The sequence below is a fragment of the Lytechinus pictus genome, chromosome 18, assembly GCF_037042905.1.
Source record: "Lytechinus pictus isolate F3 Inbred chromosome 18, Lp3.0, whole genome shotgun sequence".
Taxonomy (NCBI): Eukaryota; Metazoa; Echinodermata; class Echinoidea; order Temnopleuroida; family Toxopneustidae; genus Lytechinus; species Lytechinus pictus.
In genome coordinates, this window is record NC_087262.1 from 6,042,238 (window position 1) to 6,066,079 (window position 23,842).

General features: G+C 36.9%; 2 protein-coding genes across 3 annotated transcripts; one reads left to right on the forward strand and one right to left on the reverse strand.

Moving 5' to 3' along the window:
- Window positions 1–2,262: 2,262 nt before the first annotated feature.
- On the reverse strand, window positions 2,263–10,644 carry LOC129281628 (uncharacterized). 2 transcript variants are annotated; one of them, XM_064113137.1, is made up of 7 exons: window positions 10,121–10,644; window positions 7,531–7,662; window positions 5,922–6,049; window positions 5,082–5,292; window positions 4,264–4,560; window positions 3,398–3,518; window positions 2,263–2,805 (listed from the first exon to the last, which is right to left on the reverse strand). In XM_064113137.1, the coding sequence occupies exons 2-7, from the start codon at window positions 7,652–7,654 to the stop codon at window positions 2,646–2,648; spliced, it is 1,041 nt and encodes a 346-aa protein (XP_063969207.1). In that variant the 5' UTR covers window positions 7,655–7,662; window positions 10,121–10,644; the 3' UTR covers window positions 2,263–2,645. The 2 variants fall into 2 exon arrangements, with proteins under 2 accessions (XP_063969207.1, XP_063969208.1); XM_064113138.1 differs by lacking the exon at window positions 10,121–10,644 and adding an exon at window positions 7,937–8,037.
- LOC129281954 (cytochrome c oxidase assembly protein COX18, mitochondrial-like) lies at window positions 10,113–23,080 on the forward strand. Its single transcript, XM_064113136.1, has 7 exons — window positions 10,113–10,522; window positions 14,803–14,898; window positions 15,355–15,957; window positions 16,807–16,957; window positions 18,429–18,550; window positions 19,442–19,549; window positions 21,740–23,080. The coding sequence occupies exons 2-7, from the start codon at window positions 14,845–14,847 to the stop codon at window positions 21,914–21,916; spliced, it is 1,215 nt and encodes a 404-aa protein (XP_063969206.1). The 5' UTR covers window positions 10,113–10,522; window positions 14,803–14,844; the 3' UTR covers window positions 21,917–23,080.
- The last annotated feature ends 762 nt before the right edge of the window (window positions 23,081–23,842 follow it).

Here is a 23,842-nt window from a genome sequence, read left to right on the forward strand (position 1 = left end):
TTAATGTTTTTAAAGCAGGTACAGATTGTGTCATTCTATAATTCTTATTCTAAGGGGAAGTTGGTTCCATAATTTTGGAGCTGCGTATAGCTAAATGCATAGTCTCCAAGAGTTGCCTTGGTTTTATTGTATACGGTATTTAAATTAAGTTGAAATGGAAAGAATGTAATGGTGAATACTTGACATTACTCACATCATGGTAATCAAATTCTCACCAAAGTATAAATTTCATCATAAGGCACGTTACAAAGATAATCATAATTTAGCAAAATTATTAATTTGCTAAATCCAAGAAATTGGAAACAATAATTCCACTTGATATAGAGCCAGTCTAAATGTTCCTATTACAGTGTAAATGTATAGGCCTATATATATCTCACTTTTTTAGAGCGCACCAAATGATACTTTTAAATCAATTTAGGGTGGCGTTTCATAATGATGTTGGCAAGTAATGCACGCTGATCTGTATACTATCAGTGGCGGTTGTATTTCCATTTGGTCTAATGCCAATTCGTCCAATGGCGAACTCGTCTACTATCATTTGGTCTACCAGCAGTTCGTCCACTATCCACATGGACTAATTGCCATTTCGTCCACTCACCATTTTGTCTAATAACCAGTTGGTCCAATAGTCATTTAGTCCATGTACCATTTGGTCTAAATGGAGTAAGTGTTAATTGGGCGAAGTGATTGAAAGGAAATTGGGTATTAGACCACTTGGTTATCAGACGAAATGGTCATTGATTTACAATCTCACAGATTTAATCATAATCCCATCAATTTTAGATAGTGTAATAGTTCATTTTTTCGAAAATAGCACACAATTAAGTGTTAGACAGCTGAAATCCGTCTGTTTGGAGGCGTTTTTAACCCTTTGCACGCTGGTGTTGCATTGTTGCACATTGTACAAATAAATTAAACAATAGTAATAATCAGTTACCTTCCCTGCCTTCATATTAGAAAAGCTAGTAAATGGCAATCATTCTTGGATAACATCTGTTTAATAATCAACAGTATCGATTGTGCAATTTAGAATTCTTGATTCAAAGAAAGTAACATGGAGACAATACCCGGGGGGGGGGGGCCACTTCCATTGACAAGTGGATACCATGCGCGACCATTGTGGTCTCGAAAAGCACCCTAAACACGTATTTTCCATATTCTGAAAATGCACCCCTTAACAAGTATTGGCGTCTGAAACCCTACCCTTAACAAGTATTGGAAACAAAATGATACTCTTGGCAAGTATTCCCTGAAATGAACCCCTAAACAAGTAGGTCCTACAGCGATATTTTATGTTATGTCACGGATCCGTCGGTCGTCGGTTTTACCTTTACACACCATTTTGGTTTAGTACGGCCCCACCTTCCACACCTCTTGCAAATCGGACTCTAATCACGTAGTGTTGGGGCAAAAAGGACTCTAATCACGTAGTGTTGGGGCAAAAAGGACATCCTTTATAAAACAGTTTAATTTTGTTTTATCATCCCCGCAAATTTGACCCTTAACACGTAGCTTTCCTAGCGAAATAGATACCCCTTTTTCATTATTTTTGTGTTTTTGACACCCTTATCACGTTACGTACGTAACGTGCCCTGTCTTGAAAAAGACACCCTTTTTACGTGTTTTTTTGGTCGCGCATGGTATCCACTCGTCAATGTAAGTGCCCCCCCCCCCCCGGGAGACAATAGTCATTATTATCCCCAAAAATTAATGCAGCGAACAAAGAATAAACCTTTTTTTACTTCCTCTCAATTGTAGCGGAGCAATATGTAGTCCATTGCAACAACCGACGAAACAGAGACTGAAGCTTTCGGTTTAAGAATATGTATGCCACGCCCTCATGCAGAAATGGGGCTACAGCAGGGATGGAGGCGCTGCATGCGACTGTGGCCGGGGAGGATCAGACGATGCAACACTTTTGGTCTGCCCCTTCTACCAGAGCCGAGTGCCCTGCTGGGCCCCGTTTCATAAAGGACTTGCAACTGTTGTAACGTTGCCATCATGGCAACTACCATGGAAACCTTGATTATGATTGGTTGCTGAGCCCGGTTACCATGGCAGTTGCCATTATGGCAACGTTACAACAGTTGCAAGTCCCTTATGAAACGGGCCCCTGGAGTCCTTTAACCCCCCCCCCCCAGCCAGATCTTGTACCCTCCACTGGACAAGACGTGTGTAGTGACCCGAAAAGAAGAGGAAGAACAACAAGCCCTAACAAAATACATTCAAATGAAAATCGACTCCAATGTAAAACCCAAATAATAGTTGAGATTGTAATATCAAGAATGAAAAAGATCTAAGCACACACAAAACAGAATTATGCTACCGTGACACAAACGAAACCGACTTCAAACCGACCGATGGCATGTCATTGGAAATATGGACCTACTCTGAGTCAGAGCATGGACCTACTTGTAGGTCAATGGTCAGAGTCCATGTTGGAAATAACGTAATAGATGATCGGTCTAGTTGGTTCGCCGATGTGACCATGTACATAAGAGAGACGGTCGTGCTACAGTTGCACACACGAAACCGACTCCAAACCGACCGATGCTATGTCATTGGAAATAACGTAGAGGCTTTGGTCGGTCTTGAGTCAGCTTTGCATGTGGTGAAACAGTAGCATAAAAAGGAAAGTCCTATCATTTATTTTTATCAATGAGTCTGGCGGTCGACGAATCTTGGATGGGGGCGCCCTCCCCTCCGAAAGTTGTTTCCGAGTAGAATCTGTCGTATTTTCTCAGTGTGCCGTGAAGCCGGTCAAACATCATCGTGTTCACTCCGAAATTACAATGGAAATACCTAAAATTGAGAGACAAAAAAAAAACAGAAATATATCTTACATGAAAAATAATTACATTGAGTGCCTTTTCTTTTGAATAATAACAATGTTGACAAAAGGCAAATGTTGATCTGAATAGATACGCTCGCTATTATTAAGTTTTCAATTTTTTTTCCATTAAAAACATAATACAAAGCAACATAAATCATATACAATTTTACAGATTTTTACATTCTTACAATCGTAAAAAAGCAGTATAAAATTGAGCACAAATGGAATTGAATTCCAGGTATCTGGATCAAACTCGTTTTTTTTATAAACTAACTTCATTCGGCAAGACTTCTTTTCATTCGAGTCTTTCAATTTAAAATTATCGAAGAGAAAGTAACACTTATTTACATAATGGAATCAATAACTGAATATATGCATTCACCTTCAATCAAATAGTTTAGCGGAGACAGAACTTAAGGCATTTGTCCTCTTTACTGTACAGTGTTCTGCGGATTCAATTTTGAGTGGGTTCGTTTCTCAGTAAAATAACAATGAAGTTTGTTACAATACTACTATAAAAAAAAAACTCTTGCTGGGTTTCGAATATCATTTGAACAGTACCTATGGTGATCGTCATGAAACATTACACTAGGTTGCCATGGTAATGCAGAATGTAGATCAATGCCCGAATGAGACAGAATACCGTGGTATACTCCATAGACCAACCAGAAGAGATATACACCTAGAAAATGAAATCAAAATATCCTAGGTCAAGTCCATCCCAACAATATGTTGATTTGTATAAAGAGACAAAAATGAAACAAGCATAACATTGAAAATCAATTTTCATATCTAAATTGAATGAAATTTTTCCTAGATTATAATTCAACGGCAAAGAACCTCTATATGCAGTAAAACAGTATTTTACGATTGATATCTTTCTAACTGTACTAAAGGACCATGTCTGTGGAAACACGCCCCTCGTGTAGGCGTATTCATAGATCTCGGAAAATAACAAGCTCAATCAAACTTTCAGCCAATGAGAGATCATGATTTGTAAATAATGACGTAATTATGCCTCGAGGAGTAAGTAGTCATAAACGCGCATATGGGATTTGGGTATGGGCATTTTGTTTCAAACAAAGATCATTTGGAAATTTTGTGATTTATTTCAATTTGTTATAATAAAAACATTAAAAAAAATAAATAAAAAAAAGATAGAACCCTTAAAAAAAGGTTCAAATCAATTCAATTCAATTGTTTTATTTTCCACTTTCAATTTCAACATGGTTGACTGGTCTACCGCAATGATCTGTTCAAAGTAGACAAATGATTGATAGCTTCCGTTACATGGTGACCATATATAGTTTGATACTTTCAATAACTAGCCAATCAGATCGAGGCATCCATTCTTGATCGCATTATGGCGCGTTCTGATTGGCATATACTTTAATGACGTCATGATCGCGTACAATCAAATGATTTACCCGCGTGTAATGGGACCAGGAAAATCGGAACCTCGAGGAGAAACTGGAAGATGATGAATTCATACGGATGCATGGCAGCTGCTGACCAGGGGGTTGGAGCTTTGAAGCGATGATGAAGCTTGTGATATCGACGGTAAAAGACTGGATGGTGCATCGTTCGGTGGGTGTAATACGTGGACGCTTCGTTGTACACATAGAAACCGGGGATGGAAAGAAGGAAGTAGCCCCATCCGTAGTCTCCGATGTTGTAATAAAGTTTCGTCTCGCCTCCGTTCATGATATAAGTGACTAAAATACCTATTGATAAATAAAAGTCTCCGGTAAACGTAATCTGACTGAATTTTTAGCTTCAAGGCATAGGGACAATATGACTGACTGAGTGAATATATACAAATGGAAAAAAAGTTCCTCAAGGAAAGCACACATTTTCTGAGTCCTTTGAGAAAAAAAATATGTAAGGATATAACCCGCGATATAATAACTGAATCATCTCTCAACTAAATTCATATTTTCTAAAATACTTCATTTAAAAAAAAAATCGATATTTTTACCATTTGGCCTTAGGCCTATCTTATGCTCAAATCATACCAGTTAAAATAAGATCACCAAGGACAAATCTTGTGTATTTGACGAAGACCAGGGGCAGGAGTGTTCGATGAGGAAAGCAGTGACTCAAAACATATATATTTTTTTCGAACCAGCAAATATCCCTTTCTTTCAGACATTCCATATTTAAATTTACCCCGTTTATTAATCACGCGGTCCTGATAACTCATCCCTCCCCCCCCCCCCTCCCGCCAGCAGGAAGTCATCCTTACCTGATGAAATTGCACCGATTGCCATGTTGAAAGACCCTAACCAAAATTCCAATTTGTCGTCGGCGGGCTGCAAGAACCGATCCGGCTGGCATTTCCAGTCTGTCGCCCTCTCACGACGTTGGATATAGTAGTACCATTTGAGAAAACCACCAACTCCATAAAAGATGAAAAATGCTCCAACAAATGACAAGGGAAGGTAATATTGTATATCCTGTTCAATAAATAAAATTAAGATAATTTAATGATGATATGTTTGACAAAAAGTATGACGAATAATTTCCACAATTTTCTTGATTTTCATGTTGATCGGTTATAATTAGAGGGCCTTTATATCATTAGTCAATCATAGAATAAGGAATTTACATTTTGTGAAATTCTTCAGTCTCATTGGTGCGATCAACCAGTGACTACCAAAGGCGGCGCTACAGGGGACAGGGGTGGCACCCCCGTGATTTTTTTCAAGTAGTGAAGAAAAGAGAAAATGGAAGAAATTAAGAAAAATTAAAAGAGAATAATATTATAAAAGAGAGCTTTGTTTCTTGTTAAAATTCCAATTTGTCATCGGCGTGCTGCAAAAACCTATACGGCTGGCATTTCCAGTCTGATTAATTCAATTGATAAAAATATCTAATTTTTAGTCTTGCCACCCACCTGACGGCGCCGCCTCTGGCGACAAAATATACATAATGTAATAACAATAATCATGGTTGCATAGTATAGTTTTCACCAAAATGAGACCCGTCTTTTCAACGTCATAGATCATTAAAAAAACTACAAAAACATATTATTAGAATAACAAGGAATATTACTATTTTTTCTACTGTTAGATATATAACATACTTTCATGAAATGATCATTAATGACAGAGCCATCATCCGTCATATTTGTTCGATCCTTAACTCCTGCCCTCCAGGTTGCGTCTCCTTGCCATAGTCTTTTAGCTTGGATGAAAATAAACAACCATTCCCCTGAAAAGGAAGAATATAACCATGTACATGTATCGCTAAGGGAAATTCCATAAAATGATCAACCTTATTTGGACGTCCGACCCCCATTTTTCTCAAGTCTTACTTCACTTTATAAACTGACCAAGTCCTGGTCATTTGACAGCATTACAGACTGTCATAAGAACCAGAAATCAGAAACAGAAAAAGTCCCACATGTGGGGAGTGTCGGACATACTTATGCCCCTAAGATACTTTAACTACCATTATCTACCATGTCTACTATCATATCAGAAACATTTCTTACATGCAAGATAATAATGGTCAGTCGTATATGAAGAGTTTAGTTGCAAAAGGGGTTAGGTCCACTTTGGACCATTCCGAGAAAAACCATGTTTTTTATTCTGACTTATTGCAATATTCTTATGAGAAACTAAATTGTCATGATGTACTACCCTATCATGTGAACATAAAATTGGGTATAAAAGAAATCTACCTGTCTTCAATTTTTTTCGATATATTTAAAAAAAATCATCATTGTGGACCTACCCTTTTGCAAGTAAACTGAAATGAATCCAATCTCTTTTGATTAAAAAAGTGATTTTTCTTTGCCACTTTCATTCACGTTGTCATTTGAATTTCAAATTGTTTTTGCTATCATCAGAGTGACTAAAAATTTAGAGGTTTAGAGACAGAAAACAATAAAATTTATGAAAAATGGACCTAACCCCTTTTGACAAATGAGTTCTTCAGAAGAGTTTAGTTGCAAAAGGGGTTAGGTCCACTCCAAGAAAATCATTTTTTTAATTCTCCCATATTGCAATATTCTTATGCGAAACTGAATTTTCATGATACCCTACCATGAGTACATAAAATTGGGTATAAGAGAAATCTACCTGTCTTCATATTTTTTAAGATATTCTTTTCCAAAAAAAATCTGTGTGGACCTAACCCCTTTTGCAACTAAACTGAAGTGGACCTAACTCCTTTTGAAAAAAAAAGTGATTTTTCTTTGCCATTTTAGTTCATTTTTTAATAGGAATTTCAACTTTTCTTTGGTATCATCTTATAGAGCTACTAAAAATCAAATTTAAGACATAAAAATCAAATTTGATCGGATGAAAAATGGACCTAACCCCTTTTGCAAGTGAACTCTTCATATGCTTCGAACAAGTAAGGAACAGAACAATATTCGCCACTAATCTATGCAATGATTATCCGCAAAGGTCACAATATTTTGCCTCCACCCCCTCCCCCTACCCCCCCCCCCGGATAGTAGCTGGAAAGTAATTATGACCAACTTTAATGCAGGGGATATGATATCCATGCACAAAGTGTATCATTACAAATTTCTTTCAATTTATTAATTAATGTTTATTTTATTTGAAGGGCGGCAATGTATGGAAATAAAACAATTATTTTACTTTTTTTAATATCCAGTTCAAGAAAATAAAATGAAATCAGCCCTGCATCATTAGATTTTAGTATATTGTATGAATATTTACCTCTTAATCCTGTCGCGAGTATTGCTGTAAAAAGAGCACCAAGTCCGAAAAGTATAGCTCTTTTCATCCGGATCAACACCACCGGCATGACCGGGACAGCATGGTAGCTAGTAGATTCAGTCATATCTTTTGCTTTCAACAAAACAAATAAATATTTTAGAAATAAAGCTTATTCAAAATAACATCAGCCAATGAAGGACAGCACCATTCGATTAATGATTACCTTCAGTTGACCGTGCTGAAGTTCGATCATTGAAGTAGGCAATTAAAGACAGCGAAAATCGCAATTACGATTATGATGTTTTCATGGAGATTTTACAAAATATGATTGATTCAACTATATGATTTTGAATCTGTTACACAAAACAAATCAATGAATACTCGGAAACATACAGTAAATCATTACCTATTTATCGAAATGGGCTGCGAGACATGTTGTTATATAGTTATCCCAGGATTTACCATTTTAAACAAACGTACGTGAACCGACTATGAATCAGTTACCTTGCCATGAAAATCTGACGTTATCTGTCATGATTATATCTCAGCCCCATGACGTAATAATGCAAACATAATTAAAGTCAGGGGTTAACACTAATTTGACTTAGGAAAATGTCCAATTGATATGTTTTATGTTTGTCTAAAGTATGTTATTGTATATTGGTATTGTGATTCATGGGCCATCAATCCGAACATAACAGGAACATATAGTACCCGATCAAAATGAAAATCTTGTCTTTTCTTGTCCAATAATAACTTATTAATGATAAGGGTGCACAATCACTGAACATGGGCGGAAATCCCAGGGGGGACAGGGGGTCGCGCCCCCTACCCAAAATAGTAGGAGGGACGCAATATCAAATGTCCCCCTACTATTTTTTGGTCTTTTATGATGAAAATAAATACATCATTCAAAATCGACATAAAACATGTATTTTGGACGAGATGACCTTATTTGGGTGATAACCTTTTTTTTTAATTCTTGTCAAATTTTCCATCCATTGGTCCCCCTAACTCTGGGGAGAGATTTCCGCCTATGTCACTGAATAGCCCTTAAAATCATACAACATCGGAATGCAAATCCAACCCAAATTAAAAAAAAAAATTATCGGAAGAAGAAAAATCAGGCATGTACATGGGTGAAAGTTTTGACAAATTCGGACAAACTATGAGAAAGAAATGAATTTCTAAAAGTTGTAAAAATTGGCAATCGCTTTATCCATGGAGACTACAAATTGACCGCATTTATAGCGATGCCATAGTGATGTAAGGCAAGGTCTGCTCTCCCAATACTCCAATACATAGAATTGTTAAATTGTCGGATTTTTTTCCTATTTTTTCAATTTTCAACCTTTATTTTTCTTTCATGAGGATATGAAGCCTTGCATTACATTGGTTAAATTTGGATTACTGCCCCAAGGGAACAAGTACTTGAGAAAAACAACAAATCTACATAACGTCATAACCTGTAGGAAAGCTGACATCCCCACTTGCCAATCTGATATTTACATAGTTTTAGGGATCTCAATTAAAAAAACGGTCATAACTTTCTTGTTGCTTGTCCGATTTATTTCAAACTTTTACCAGTTTTCACTTGTTTACTCCTTTTCCGTACAACATTTTATGACCAAGTTTGCACCCCCCCCCCCCATTCAGAAAGATAGATAAAGAAACTCAATGTTCCAGTTTATATGCCCTACATTGTACGTGTGGATGCTACACTCTAAAAATATTGGGTAAATATGCTCCATGAGGGTAATGCATGTCCAACCAACATTGGGCATTTCTTTGGAGCATTTTTATTTATCCAGTGTGATGAAAATTCTGCCCATTCTAAAGTAATTGCTGCTCATTTTTTTAACTTTACTGGACAATATGCTTCCCGCATTGGGTAAAATACTGTCCCACATTGGTTGGACAGATAGACCTAATTACCCACGTGCTGGTTAAATGTTACCCAATATTTTTGTACATAAAAAAATGTTTTGTAGGCATGTTCGATCGAGGCATGTCAGGTACATTTAAAAAGGATATTTATACGAATTAAGATTCAATAAACTAGCAAAAAGGCAAAAATATATGCTTTCATAAGCTAAAAAAGGGATATCTACAATTATGACAAGACCATGCACTAACTATAAAACAATGAAAGTGAACAACATGCCTGCATGGCAAACAGTCAGATTGATCTATCGTAAATTTGTCATTATACTTCCACGGAGATTGTGATTGGCAGATATGGTAAAGTAATAAGCCCAGAACCAGGCGGCGGACAGCCTAGGCATGGCTTACTGAAAGCTTAGAAGGAAAAACTGATGAAAATACCGTATATATATAGCGCCAAAATGCAGTAGGTGCCACGCCCACTCCCGACTTTAGCCAGGACGACGTAAAAATGACTAATAAAAAAATGAAATATATTCATATTAAAAAAAAGTGAAATATATTTTTAACTGTAACATACATGTAGTCTAATCTTCTCGAAAATGCCGAAAGTGTTAATATGAGCAACAAAATTGATAAATAAATGATTAAAAAACAAAAACAAAATTGATAAGGAAATCTCATAAAGCAATAATTATATATTCACCTCTATTAAAGTTTAAACATTATAGTTTCGACATTTTTGTTCTTCCCGACGTTTCCGTTTTTCTTTCTCGATCAGTGTCCTTTTCATCCCCTCTGATGTTGCGTTCTATTTAGTGTTGCTCTTGGAGCTCTTTCTTGTGAAAGTTTTACTTTTTTACCAGTCCAATTTCAGTATCCAGTAATGTCTGCCCAGCAGCTCTTCAGTGCGAACAGGCAAACCGGAGCGAATTACGAGAAGCGAGATACTAGAGTCGCTAATTTAACTATAGCAGCATGATTATACACACGTGGGACTGATGTCGCTCGAACCTCACATTAGCTCAAATTTTGTATGTTGATTTGCACAACTAAGAGATCAAATGACCGTGGAAATCCATAATATTATTGTGTAGTTTAGTGCAAGGTAAGATAATCCTAAAAATCATGCGGTTTGTATCCACAATGTATCGTATAATCCAATGAGCATGTTGGAGTTTTGATTTCAAATAAACAGAATCGTGCAAGATTGTCATTTCAGTCCCGTGTGTTGGTTTTCATGTTGGGCCTATGTCAAATAGCGATGATTTGCATTTTAAATCCAGTTTGCAAATATTTGAAACCACATGTAAAGCTAAATATAGGCCTGATGCGTAATAGGAATGATATAAATTGAGATTGAACTATAATGGAGAGGAAAAAGGAGGAGGCAGACAATAACGGATCCGATATCGATAAATTAAAACGCTAAGGAGTAAGGCTAAGCCAGGGCCATTAGTAGTAATAATAACCTCACAATATGTGTGAGTGAGCCAGGGCAAGGCTAACTTTTATTACGTTAATTCAAATGAAACAGTACGACAATACGCCAGATGGTGGCCTGTACTTATAGAGAAGAAGAAGAAGAAAAAAAGTAATTCCAGACGCACTTTCATTTCAAGTTTGAATTGGCCATAGAACTTAAGGATTGTGTAGCAATCAACCTCGACGTTAAGACCGGATAGCCTACAGCCAGGAGAAATCCTATTCATTCGTATCCTGATATGATGTGATTTGTGATGTGAAAGAACCCAAAACAAAAAGCTGGCTTGCCTGCTTTGGGTTGGCCTGTTCTCCGAACTAATCCGTGTGCCTTTTTGGGAAATAAAGTTGGCAATGTGTGGTTAGTTTCAAGCATTTGTCCCCAGGCCCATGGGGACAAATGCTTGATTTTATGACACTATCAGACAGTTTCCATTACATATATTCTAAATTCAGGGAGGCAGCGTAGCTCAGTCGGTTAGAGTGCATGTTTCGGATAAGATCGTAGATCTCAACGTGAGGGGTTCAAGTCCCGCTCATGCCGAAACGCGCCTAACAAAAAAATCTGATGCTATAGCATTGTGTGTTGACGTGCCTCACCACTGTATTCAGTGCAGGTGTGAATGCAGTTGGAAAACACTCCGTCCATCGGAAAGGACGCAATTGTTGCCAATGTTGGTCCCGTGTATAGGAGAGTCACAACCTATGCACATTAAAACAAATACACTACCGGTATTCATCAAAGAGTAGGGTGTTCACCCGGTGTATTGCACCTGCCGGTCCCCGGTACTACAATACTGCAAGAATCTTCAGGATTGAAGGAGGCAGTCAATGTAGCTTGAAGAACGTGAAGAACTTGGCTCTTAAAGACTTAACTTGTCTTAAGTTGAACAGTTCAAGTAGATCTAGATTCTAAATTGAATTCTTTTAATTTTTGTTTTTTAATTAAAAATATATCTAGAGATTGTAAAATGACAATTTTCTTGCCATTTTATTTTCCAACAATAGAGGGCCTACAGTAAATATTCCCAATGTTCAAGTTTTTTAATGATCTGGTGAATACAAAAATGATCCTCAAGACAATTGAATTTACTAATTAATGAGAAATAAATTGAAACTGTATGGAAATAAGTATTTTTCGTGAGAAAAGTGATATCTAAATGAATTTTTTAAGGACGTTCCCCAGTTATGTTTGTGTGCATCCCTATCTGCGCATATTTTACGCCATGCGCATCGACGTCACAATAAGTGAACAGCACAGTGGCAAATTGTCCATAGACTGTGTACAACGGATGGACCGTCTCAGCTCAGCGAATCGCAGACCGCTGATTGGTCTAGGAAACGGTCTTGGTTTGCGATCGGATCGCTCCAGTATCGATCGAAAATTATCAAGACTCTGCAATTTCATGCATATTCACGCGACGCTCCAAAACCCGGAAATCAATTGACTTTGTGCACGTTGCGATAGACTCTACAAACTCCAACGAACACGATGCCATAACGACACTAATTCGTAAGATTTTGACAGAAAAGCAAGAAGTAATCGAAATTTGCTTACCTGTGCGGTATCGTTGAGAAAATAGATCCTCCGAGAATACCTTTCATATTTCATATAAATTATAGGAAAGTGAAATTCTTGTTCGATTTGGTACGAGGTGATAGAGAATTGCACACTTCTTTTGGTGGAATACTGTGTGGGGCTATGGAAGGCCTTCACTACGCATGCTTACTATATTTTCATTCATAAATTGGCTCTCGGCAGTAGCTGGATGACGTCATGTAATAAGCAAAATATACATGCCCGCTAGCGTTGAACGCACCGCTATCCGTTCTATACAATTTGCCACTGTGAACAGGTGAGTAATCAGCTACAGGTATCTGCTGATTTATCCAGTTATCGACACCAATAGTTAGCATACTAATCTTGGACAATGGATGTGCCATCTCCTGGGATTGAGCTCCTTCGCAATTTAAAGTACCGGTATAAATGAAAATGAGTACTTCTTTTGTGCAAACTTTAGGGGAGACCGGGGTTAGTTGGAACATGGGGTAAGTTGAAACATTGTAATTTTCTTTAACGTCTTTAAATAAATTTCTGCAATACTGCCCTCAAGTTATTGTCATTATCAACGGCCATCCACCATATTACAGACAACACATGTGCAACAAGCCTGGTGAAGTTAGAAACAAATTTTTGTTTTTTGACCTTCTGAGTAAATTTTTTCTCGTTCAGAAATGTTTGATTATCTCAGAGAAGTTTACAGATCAAGTTGGCCAGTTTAGGGGTATAATATACACTTATACCAAGCTACAAAATGAGGTTATTAATATGCCATGGTGAAGTCCCTTTTTTGTGCTGTAAGCTTATAAACGTCAAATGAGCCTCCGGGGTTAGTTGGAACAAAATTGAAGGGGCTAGTTGGAACATGTTCCAACTTACCTCAAACCTAATTATGAATGAAAATATTGGATATAAAGTATGAGAGAAAAAAAAAATTCACACTCTTCTGAACATGTACCGGTATTGTATACCATGCTTGTTTTGTTTATCAGTTAGGTCTGAGTGTGCATTTAAGGCCTATTGTAGGCACCTAATGCAATGTTAACCCTTATCAAAAGGGGGGGGGGGTCAATTTGAGCCCCCCTCAAGAAATTTTGTCACTACGCCGTCGCACAAATTTTTTTTTACTACACTGCTAGCTGACTTTTTACTTTCAAGTCTTGCGCATCATTTGAGACCAAATTTGTGATGCCTGTGTGCGCGGTTTCAAAATTACGCAACAAATTGTATGTGCATGTTCGGACCCAAAATTGTTCAAAAAGGTGATTCCATGTACAAGGTCAATGCAAATTGTGTTTTTCAACCAAAAGTCATAAATGTATGATTATATTTTTACTTTTGCTGGTTCAAATAGATTCATTTTATGCTATTTATGATCGCAAAAGACTCCCGACAAAGTCCATCGGAAAAAACAAAGTTCGAAAAAACAAAAAATACATAAGAAATTATATTTTTTGCATTTTTTGGTGGATATTTGTTATAAATGTGAAAATTGATACTCTCACAAAAAATTTTACTAGCTTAATAAATAGAGTTAAAGGCAAAAACATACCAAAAAAAAAAAATTCTGGAAAATTTTATATGCTTATTTGCATAATTATGAAAAAAATAAAAACAATCAATTTTTGTCTTATAAATTTGATGCAGAAGTACATGAAATTGCTGATAGTACACTTAATTGCATGTAAACTCAAACGCACCCAAATATGCGGAATTCTACTACACAGTCTGCTTGCGTGAGTGGCTGTATAATAGAAAACATAAAGTTCAACGAATCCACACTTTAATATTTTGAACTTGAATAAGATAAAGCAAATAGGCTAAAACCATGTAATATTACAGTTTTAAGTAGTTTTAGTATAATTCTTACATAAAGTTCAACGAATCCACACTTTAATATTTTGAACTTGAATAAGATAAAGCAAATAGGCTAAAACCATGTAATATTACAGTTTTAAGTAGTTTTAGTATAATTCTTAATTGACCATGCAGTGTTCCAACTTACCCCATACCATGTTCCAACTTACCCCGATATGGGGGTAAGTTGGATCGTTTGCGAAAGTCTTTTTCAAGGTGGATTTTTTCAGTAACCATAATAGAGTTAAAAATTTTATGGGGTACATTTGAAGCCCTGAGATATATGCTTCAAGCTGATATATTGATTGTTTCTCGAAAAAAATCTATTTGGATTTTACAGCCATTTTTGTAAAAAATGTTCCAACTAACCCTGGTCTCCCCTGTACTGTACAATGATGTTGAAAGTAAAGAATTAAGGTAGTCCTTCATGTGATTAATATGAAAGTCATTATATGTTTTTTTTTCTTGTTTGAATTCATTTTATTCAGAGCCCAGCGAATTCATGGAGAAGAATTTAAAATAATTTGACCATGTATTTGATATCAACACAACTAGGAATGAGAATTCCTGTGGTCTGCTCCCAGGTGAGTCTATGAAGAAGGCTTTTGTTTAAGAAGAAAGGAAAGAAAGTTCGGAAAAAAATAAGCACAGCGCCCCCCACCCCCCCCCCCCCGACAAACAATGAAAAATCGTTAGTAATGGATGGTACTATTGGTAGTTTTTTGTTTGCTATTTTACCTGAATGCCTAGAAATACACGCAATGACTAGAATTGATCAGTTGTGATGATGATGATGCCAAACTGTTCTTTATACTTTAATCATTCTAGATAGATTAAGATGATAAATAGATAATGATGATGAAGTGATGATAATGGTGACTTTGGATACTATGCAATGCTATTTACAGAACATTTTTAGTATTTGAAGTCAAAATTACTGGTTTTAAAATAAAAATACATCTGAGCATCCCTCTGAAATGAAGAAGAAAAAAAAGGAATTCTAAATATTTTTGTGAATATTTTGATATCTTTATATCTAGGTTTCCCATCTAGCAAGTTCGAATCGCATGCTGTATGTAAGGTTAGTTCATCCATGCAGTCAGTGTCATATGAGGAGAGAGGAGCGGTCTTTCAAGATTCACGTCAGGACATTAAGCCAATGCAGCAGAAGAACTTTCCCTTCACATTTTCTACAAACTTGCAATGTAAACCATCAACATGGACGTACCCATTTACAAATGAACGCTAAGCAAATACTAGGAATCACCGCAAAACCGTCGCCTGTAAACTTATTTCCCGTGTACACGTCGACACGCTCCTTTGGAATCACGATTTCCGGAGGGGAGGAGGCCACCTCAAGCATATACGTCCCCACCCCTACAGAAAAATGCTACGAGCTGCTGGAGTACATTCACGACAATGCTGGACTGCCCTGGTGGCTGACTATTCTGGCCACAACCATTCTGCTGAGAGGGGTGGTTGTCTTCCCCTTTGCCGTGTGGCAGCAGATGATTTTTGCAAGGATTGAGAATGCTCAGCCGATGATCAATGCCTACGTCGAGCAGATCAAGCAGCAGCTAGCCATACTCGCCAAGGAGAAAGGCTGGTCTCAGAGGCACATGGCTAAGGTCTTTACTACTGAGGTAAGTCTTATTTTATTATTCAATTCTTATCTATATCTGTCATGGATCCAGGTTCACTGGTCAGTAAAGCCTGTCTCACACTATGCGATTCGTTGCAATCCGAATTTAAAATTAATAGTGATAACATATGGATATTCCAACTAATAAAATATTACGGATCAGAGTTCAGAATAGTGGTAGGACTACTGAAATTGAAATTCAGTCCAGTTAGAGCCTCCCTGAATGAATAAAAACAAATTCAGTTCCAAATCGTAATGGCATCATCATCGTCTGCGACTTGAAGCCGCTTTGGACTTTACTCCGACCATACGGCTTGCCGCAAAGTAAAAATATGATCGTAGTTTTCCTAACAGTATGCCAAACTTTAAATGAAATAATTTTACTTCTTGGAACTTTCATATTTAATGCAAAATGCTATTTCGTGAAAAATCGCGTCGCATCGGATCGCTTAATGTGAGAGGGGCTTAATGGACGTCATGTCTGGGGGCGTCGTGGTCTAGTTGTTACGACTCTCGTCTCTCAATCAGAGGGACGTGGGTTCAAATCCCAGCCATGACATGTTTTCCTTCAGCAAGAAATTTACCCACATTGTGCTGCACTCAACCCAGGTGAGGTGAATGGGTACCCATGCACTGGGTGCTGGAAGGCTGCTCATAGTAATTATGCCTCGGAATAGATTATATCTAGATAGATGGCGCAATACAAATGCCTATTATTAATGTCCACTACCACAACTGATGCAGCTCATACAAGCTTCCCTATATACCCCATGGACAGGCTGGTCTGTGGTCGTACGCAACTGCCATCGGTCAAACTGGTTCGATTCTTATTTTCTTTCTTTCTCTACAGGTCCGAATGCTGGTCAGTAACGTCCACTATCGCAACCACTGCAGTTCCTACAAGCTTTCTTACCTCCCCTTCTGGCAGGCTGGTGTGTGGTCGTGCATGACCACCTCTATTGGTCAGATGACAGGGAAATACCCAGAACTTTTCTCAACAGGTAAAGCTACGGTCACAAATACCTTTACGAGCTCCGTACAAATGATTTTATAGTGGAGCGTTGTGGCCCAGTGGATTAGTCGTATGATTTTGAAACGGGGTCGTGGGTTTGAATCCCAGCCATGGCATTATTTCCTTCAGCAAGAAATTCATCCACATTGTGCTGCACTCAACCCAGGTGAGATGAATGGGTACCTGGCAGGAATTTATTCCTTGAAATGCCACCGCGCTGTAAAGGGCTGCGGGAGCGAAAGCCAGGTAATATCTCAGTGTCCATTCTCAAAGTCAACTGGAAACGCATAGGGACGTTATGACGTACAGTAATGTGATATGCGATATACAAGAACTGCATTATTATTACCGGTATTATTATACCATTGCTTTGTATAGAAATTGTTTGTACGGTGTTCGTATAGGTATTTGTTACTTTAGTATAACTAATGCCTTATTCACTTAAAGTGATTGGCTAACATTGGTTTGACTTTTTAAAAATCTGAGCTAGAAGGTCATACTTGTCACATGTGTCTGTGATATGTTACAAAAATGAAGCCCAGAAAAAATTGCGTTCGAAAATAATTATTTAGTGCTTCAAAAATTGAAATATAAAGTGACCGAAAACACCATCTTAATTTCATCCCATACACTTATGTGTACTATTTAGGCGTCTATAAGACGCCTATTTACAAAATCGGGGTTTGCCTTGTAGTTTTAGCTTTTCATTCTCAATAATGGTTGTTTTCAGGGTTTATTAGTTCTAATACATGCACTTGTACACATGTTTCATCTTGGTTTGAGAATTTTTTTAATCGGCTGCTCACAAAGTTAAACAATATCTTTAAGTTGTGAACTCTGATTTAATTATTGATATGCAAACCTCGGTGGGATTCCGGTTATCCAAACAAAAAAAATGGTTAGCTAATTGTGGCAAACTTTGTATAATTTTTAACCCTTGACTTTAACAGTCATGTTTTTGTATTCTTGGAGCTGGTTGCAGAAACTGTTGCATTTAATCATAAGTAGAAAATCAAAAGCATGTCTCAAAATGACTGCTTCTGATTCTTGAAAACCTAGCTACATTTGATTTTTTGAAGTTGTGTTTGATTGTAACTCTTAATATGATGACCGGTGTGTTGGCTCAGTTGGTAGAGCGTCTCACAACCGGGAGGTCGGGAGTTCAAACCCTGGCCGCGTCAGACCAAAAGACGTAAAAAGATGGGAGTTGCTGCTACCATGTTTTGTGTTCAACAATAAAAGGGATAGAGCCTCGTCGATCTGGTGTTGTTCAGCGGCTGCCGAGCCCATGATCAATTGGACAAAGCAAATTTTTAAGTTTTTCATTTCATGTCTATTTTGAACAATAAAATATGGATTTTCATTTTTCTTTTAAATATGGATTTTCATTGACCGTGATAACATATGTAGAATGTTAAAATCAACATTGTGTTTTTTGTCATATATTTCATTATTCCCAGAACTCGACATTGATGTCTTACCAGCATTGGCCAGCGAGGGCTTCCTTTGGTTTTCAGACCTTATGCAGACTGATCTCACTTTAGCAATTCTTCTTGGGCTTGTTAATGTCACCTTAGTTGAGGTAATTATTATAATCAGTTTGTTGTTTCGTAAAGCTTTTCAATAAAAAGAATATAAAAATTTTATGACAAATTTGCACTTATGGAATCAGGTTGCATCATTTAAGATTTGATAAACATAGATTTAGTATTCACGATTTATTGAAAAAATATGGAAAGGGCCCTGTAAAATGAGAATCTGAAACAAGTCTTAAATATTTTTGTTTGTGCTTGAGACTGTGCGATGCTTTCATGTTGGAGTCTAATTGCAATTCTTTTCCCATTGCAGTTTACAAGGGAAAGTATAGGGTAAAGTTACTAAAATTCCTGGCAGTCTTGGAATCTCACTTATCTTCCTTTGCTAAGTTTACCCTGTGCACGGTATAGAATTTACCTCATGTAAATAGGTTTTGAAGTTCAAATAGTTAGAAATGGGCTTAAAAGATAAAATACGAGTTGTGGTAACGATCTCAAAATGAGTTCGAACAGAATCCAATAAAATATCCACCTAAGTGTGCGTATGTATAAATAAAAATATGTGCAAATTGTCTATGGAAAAAAAGTGTAATTGCTGAGAAATGCGCAAAATAAGAACAGAATTCCATAAAATGTCTGATATTTTTCCAAGCAATATTAATACATTGTCCTACATGTGCCTTTTTGTGTTAGCTATCATCAGAATTATCGGTTTTCAGCTAAGATTTCATGATTTCACAAAAATGAGTGTATTTCAATGTACCTGGTCTTGATCTACGATAATATGGTGGCAATTAACCTTGATTTTAAAGACTTTCTCATGTAATAATTGTTTGCTGCAATAACCTTCTTTTACATTTAATTTTGAAATTCATCTGCATGGTGATAATGATATCTTCCCACTTCTTTCCTTAAATCGGTTTCTTGTAACCTGATAGCTATGGTCACTGAGGAGAGGTCCGTTAACGAGAACCCAGCACTATCTTCAGAATACCTTTAGGATATTGGCCATCTGTTCTGTACCAGCTGCTGCTATGCTACCATCGGTAACTACTTCATTCTTTAAATTCAGCATGTCAAGGTGGTGACACAACATTGGGTCCTGCTACATTTGCTCCGGTCTTAATTATCTCAGAGGGCATAGGGTTAGAGTTAGGATTGTAAAAGAGTTTTTGGTTCAGAACAATGTAAAGATAAGGATTAGGGTTTATTCAGTTTTGGAGGTTATGTTTTATGTTTGGTTTAACTTAACGTGCAGATTTTCCATTGGAGCAATTGTCGCCAGAGCAAATGTCATGGAACCAACAAGGTGTCATTTGTTTGATCAAATTATTCCAAATCATCAGTAATGAGCAATGCCATATATTTCAGTACCATATTATTTCCAGATTATATTAGATACTATTCAGTATGGAAGTTGGGAAATACTTTTATCAGAAATATTTAAATACCATAACATTTTTTTTTCCATTTAATATTAAAGGAATATGAAACCTTTGGAACAAGATACCTTGTACGAAAACCGAAATATCAAAGAAACAGATCAACGAAAGTTTGAGAAAATTTTAATAAATGATTAGAAAGTTATGAGCATTTGAAGTTTAGATCATCGTTGTAATGTAGATCGTCCCATTGGCAATGCGACAAAGATATGTGATGTCACATGTGATCAACTTTCCCATTACTTTTGTATATATTTCACTTTAATAAACTGCCCCTTCATCACATCTATCAGTAGATCATGTATTCTTTCTATATGATGGCATGTAATACAGATTTTCAAAGAATACATTATGGATGAAGAGTTTGTATCATCATAAGAAAGAGCAAAAAGAAACATTTGGGGGGTATTTTATAGTCCTTCAAAGGGAAAGTTGTTCACATGTGACATCACACATCTTTGTCGCATTGCCAAAAGGAGGATCTCCATAGCATTACTGATCTCAATATTTAAATGCTCATAACTTTCTCATTATTTGTCTGATTTTTCTCAAACTTTCTTTGATGTTTCTGTTTCCACACAAGCCAACTTGTTCCAAAGGTTTCATTCCCCTTTAAATACTATTCAATCAGAATATTAAAAGTAGTTATGAAAACTATTCATAGTCCCCACCCACTTAATAGTCTGCAGGCACAGACCTTTATTAAAACGTTGATCAACAAGTGGATCTTTCCACAAAACTCTGACAAATACAACTTGAGGGACCTACTACCTACAAGTGACTAGTCACTACCCGGGACTTTGGGCTGCATAATCACTTGTACAAGGGTCAAAACTTTTGCTCACTCAGTTCGCTCGCTCACACCTTTTATACATTTTGCCCTGTGTGCCATGTCTGTCGCCTAATCATTGTTTGCTCATTGTTCCACATATCGAAAGTTTGAAATGCCTTGGCCTTGGGTTTTAAAGCCTTGGCCTTGGAGGTTTGAGCCTTGACTACAACACTGAGAATCAGACCATTGTCCTCGAGTGAAGAAACTAACCACTGAAAGATGCATTGTATATTTTTGAGCAGGAATCTCCCCACCCTTTACTAGAGAACCATAAATGAGGGATCAAGTTACCGCCAATATGCTGGCATGAATTTTAGAGTGACACCTTTCATTGGAGTTAAACATGGAGTGCAATTGTCAACTTTCCAAAGAATGTTTGGATGTAGCAAAGACCGTCACAATTATTTTTGTATACATTTTTTTTCCTTCTCTGGACTCGTTTTTATATTGACTGATGTAAGGTTAGAAAAGAAAAGCCTAATTTTCATTCCCTTCTTTCCTTCATTAAGATGAAGTAAAAATCTGAATATCTTACTGCTGAAAAAACATGATAAGATTATGCAGCATTTTTTAATGTTTTTTTTTTTTATCTAACTTGTATAAACCTGTAATTGTACCTTGTGAATCAGTTTTGAGTACACAATAAAAAATATAAATAAAAAAAAACAAGATCATGTGAAACAATTTCCAGGTCACATAACCACAGAAAAACAAATACATGCCTGTCAACTGTTCTTCTTAAAATAGGAATATTCTTATTTTGGGGAAAAGAAAATTGCTGTTTTACCCTGTGTATTCATATTACTGTGACAACTGTTGTGGAGTATTGGATAAGAAATATAATATATATTATTTTTTGGCAAGTATGCAAATAGCATGTTGTAGGTGAGACCACCGTGGGCATTCCGCTCTGTATTTTACCTATAATCTTCAACATATGTGATTATCTTCTTTTGTTGCAGGCGGTGAGTTTCTACTGGTTGGTGTCCAGTCTATGTGGATTAGGTCAACTAGCTCTCTTAAGAAGTCCTCCTGTCAGACGAAAGTTAGGTATCCCCCATGCACCAAGCGAAATGAAGAGACCGGTCGATGAGATGAAAGCAGCTCTTAAAGCCAGATATGCCAAGAAAGCCTTTTGATCTACTTAGAAGTCTTCTTGTGAGACGAAAATTAGGTATCCCCCATGCACCCAGCGAACTGAAGAGACCGGTCGATGAGATGAAAGCAGCTCTCAAAGCTCGATACGCCAAAAAAAGCCTTCCGATTCACCAGCAAGAAGTCCTCCCATCTGCAGAATGTTTGGTATCCCTCATGCCCTCAGCGAAATGGAACAAACCAGTCGATGAAATGAAAGCAGCTATCAAAGCTAGATACGCCAAGAAAGCCTTTTGATGCACCAGTAACATTTATTCAATTAAGCCCCTAAAAATACTGAAAACTTTGTCTTAGTTTTATCTCTTAAAAGGAAGCTAATCAACCTCACAGAAATTTGGCTCAGAACAGGTAAATAACTTGATGTGTGTTGCATACAGTCTAGTTTAAAAAATCTTTTACTAAAGGCAATTATGTGACTAAGGGAACTTTGGGTCAGTTTAACTGTATTATGGAAACCAAGGTTTGGCTTATTACTTTTAACTTTCACTGTCATGGGATATATTATTGGTTTTCTATCATCATTCCTATTCCTCTTTAATCCAATGGAGACTGGTTGATATGGTAATGATATGCATCTTCCACACATCCTCCAACTCATTGAAGTGCTTCTATTTGGGAATGGCACACTTACTAATGTATTATTATTATGTCAGGAAGAGAGATCCCTGTTGAAATGGAATAAGCAAGCACTGCCACGTGATCTGAGAGATGCACATCGTCATTAATCATCTCTTTGGTGACAAGACCTTGTACCTCAAATTATGAGAAAATCATTTTTTTCAGGTCTTAGCTCTTAATCTAAAAAAAAAAACAATGAAGTCACTTAACCATGTCAATGAATAGACTTCAATTGGATATGGTGCTCAGGCAGTCACATTATTTTTCACTCTAATGCTTCAAAAATGTTGGAAATGTGATAAAAGGATTATTTGTCGCCTTTATGACATTTGCTGCTCCAAAGGGTATGCTAAGATAAAAAGATATTTCTTATATCAAACCTGTGATTGAGTCTAGGAATGTGGTGTATGATTATGCCAAGAGTTCCAATATGGGAATTGCTATCAAAGCTTGTGTGATGTATTATTAGATATTTGTTCATATTGTATTGAAAAAAATCTATGAAATGTAATAAACATGTTAACAATAAATTGTTTTGCTGTTTGGATGTATGATTGTTTAAACATTTACTAACCTGTGGGAGATTGGCAGATTATGTTTTCACAACCATTTTCCATGGACCCCAGCTCACATGTGGGCTCGGGTCTAAATTAGGGTATTTTTTAGAGAGAATTTAGGGTGTAATGGTACAATAAGAATACCAGTATGTACATGAAATATTAGAGGAGTATTGAATACACATGGAAGAAATTGAAAATGGAAGGTGAGAGTGAAAAGAACACCACTGATTTAAATAAAAGAATGAGAGAGCCACAAAGAGAGAGTGATAAAAAGAGAGAGAGGCATATAAAATGAAGCACGGGCAGACACATAAGCCTGTATTCGCAAAAGAGGTTTCAATTGTACCGTGGTACACTACAAAACCATGGACTATGCAGATTTCATTAACGCGCTTCATTTTAAGCGCACTTTGCCAAATGCGCGCATTTAATTGGATTTAACTTCATGTACGCGATGAAATAGCAGAATTATGTTAAAAATCTGCAGTCCATGGTTTTGTACCATGGTACAATTCTCGCTACCCCAAATAGCGATTTCGCCGAGATCCGGAAAAATCCCTGTAACGCGCATTGCATTATGGGATAGCTTTTCGGTATTATAACTTCCTGTTCGGAAGTCCAATGCACTGTTTTGCAATTCAGATCAACAGTGCCGTCATGCACAACAACACAACGTCGCTTTCGCTCGGAAAGTTCGTGATCACAACCCTCTCTTTCATGATACAGTTTAAC

Coding starts and splice junctions, on each gene's coding strand:
- LOC129281628 (XM_064113137.1), bottom strand. CDS start 7,654: ATGACTGAATCTACTAGCTACCATGCTGTCCCGGTCATGCCGGTGGTG. Junction 6,050..7,530: donor ACTCGCGACAGGATTAAGAG/GTAAATATTCAT, acceptor CTTCCTTTTCAG/GGGAATGGTTGTTTATTTTC. Junction 4,561..5,081: donor AATCGGTGCAATTTCATCAG/GTAAGGATGACT, acceptor ATTTATCAATAG/GTATTTTAGTCACTTATATC.
- LOC129281954 (XM_064113136.1), top strand. CDS start 14,845: ATGTATTTGATATCAACACAACTAGGAATGAGAATTCCTGTGGTCTGC. Junction 14,899..15,354: donor TTCCTGTGGTCTGCTCCCAG/GTGAGTCTATGA, acceptor CTTTATATCTAG/GTTTCCCATCTAGCAAGTTC. Junction 15,958..16,806: donor CTAAGGTCTTTACTACTGAG/GTAAGTCTTATT, acceptor CTTTCTCTACAG/GTCCGAATGCTGGTCAGTAA.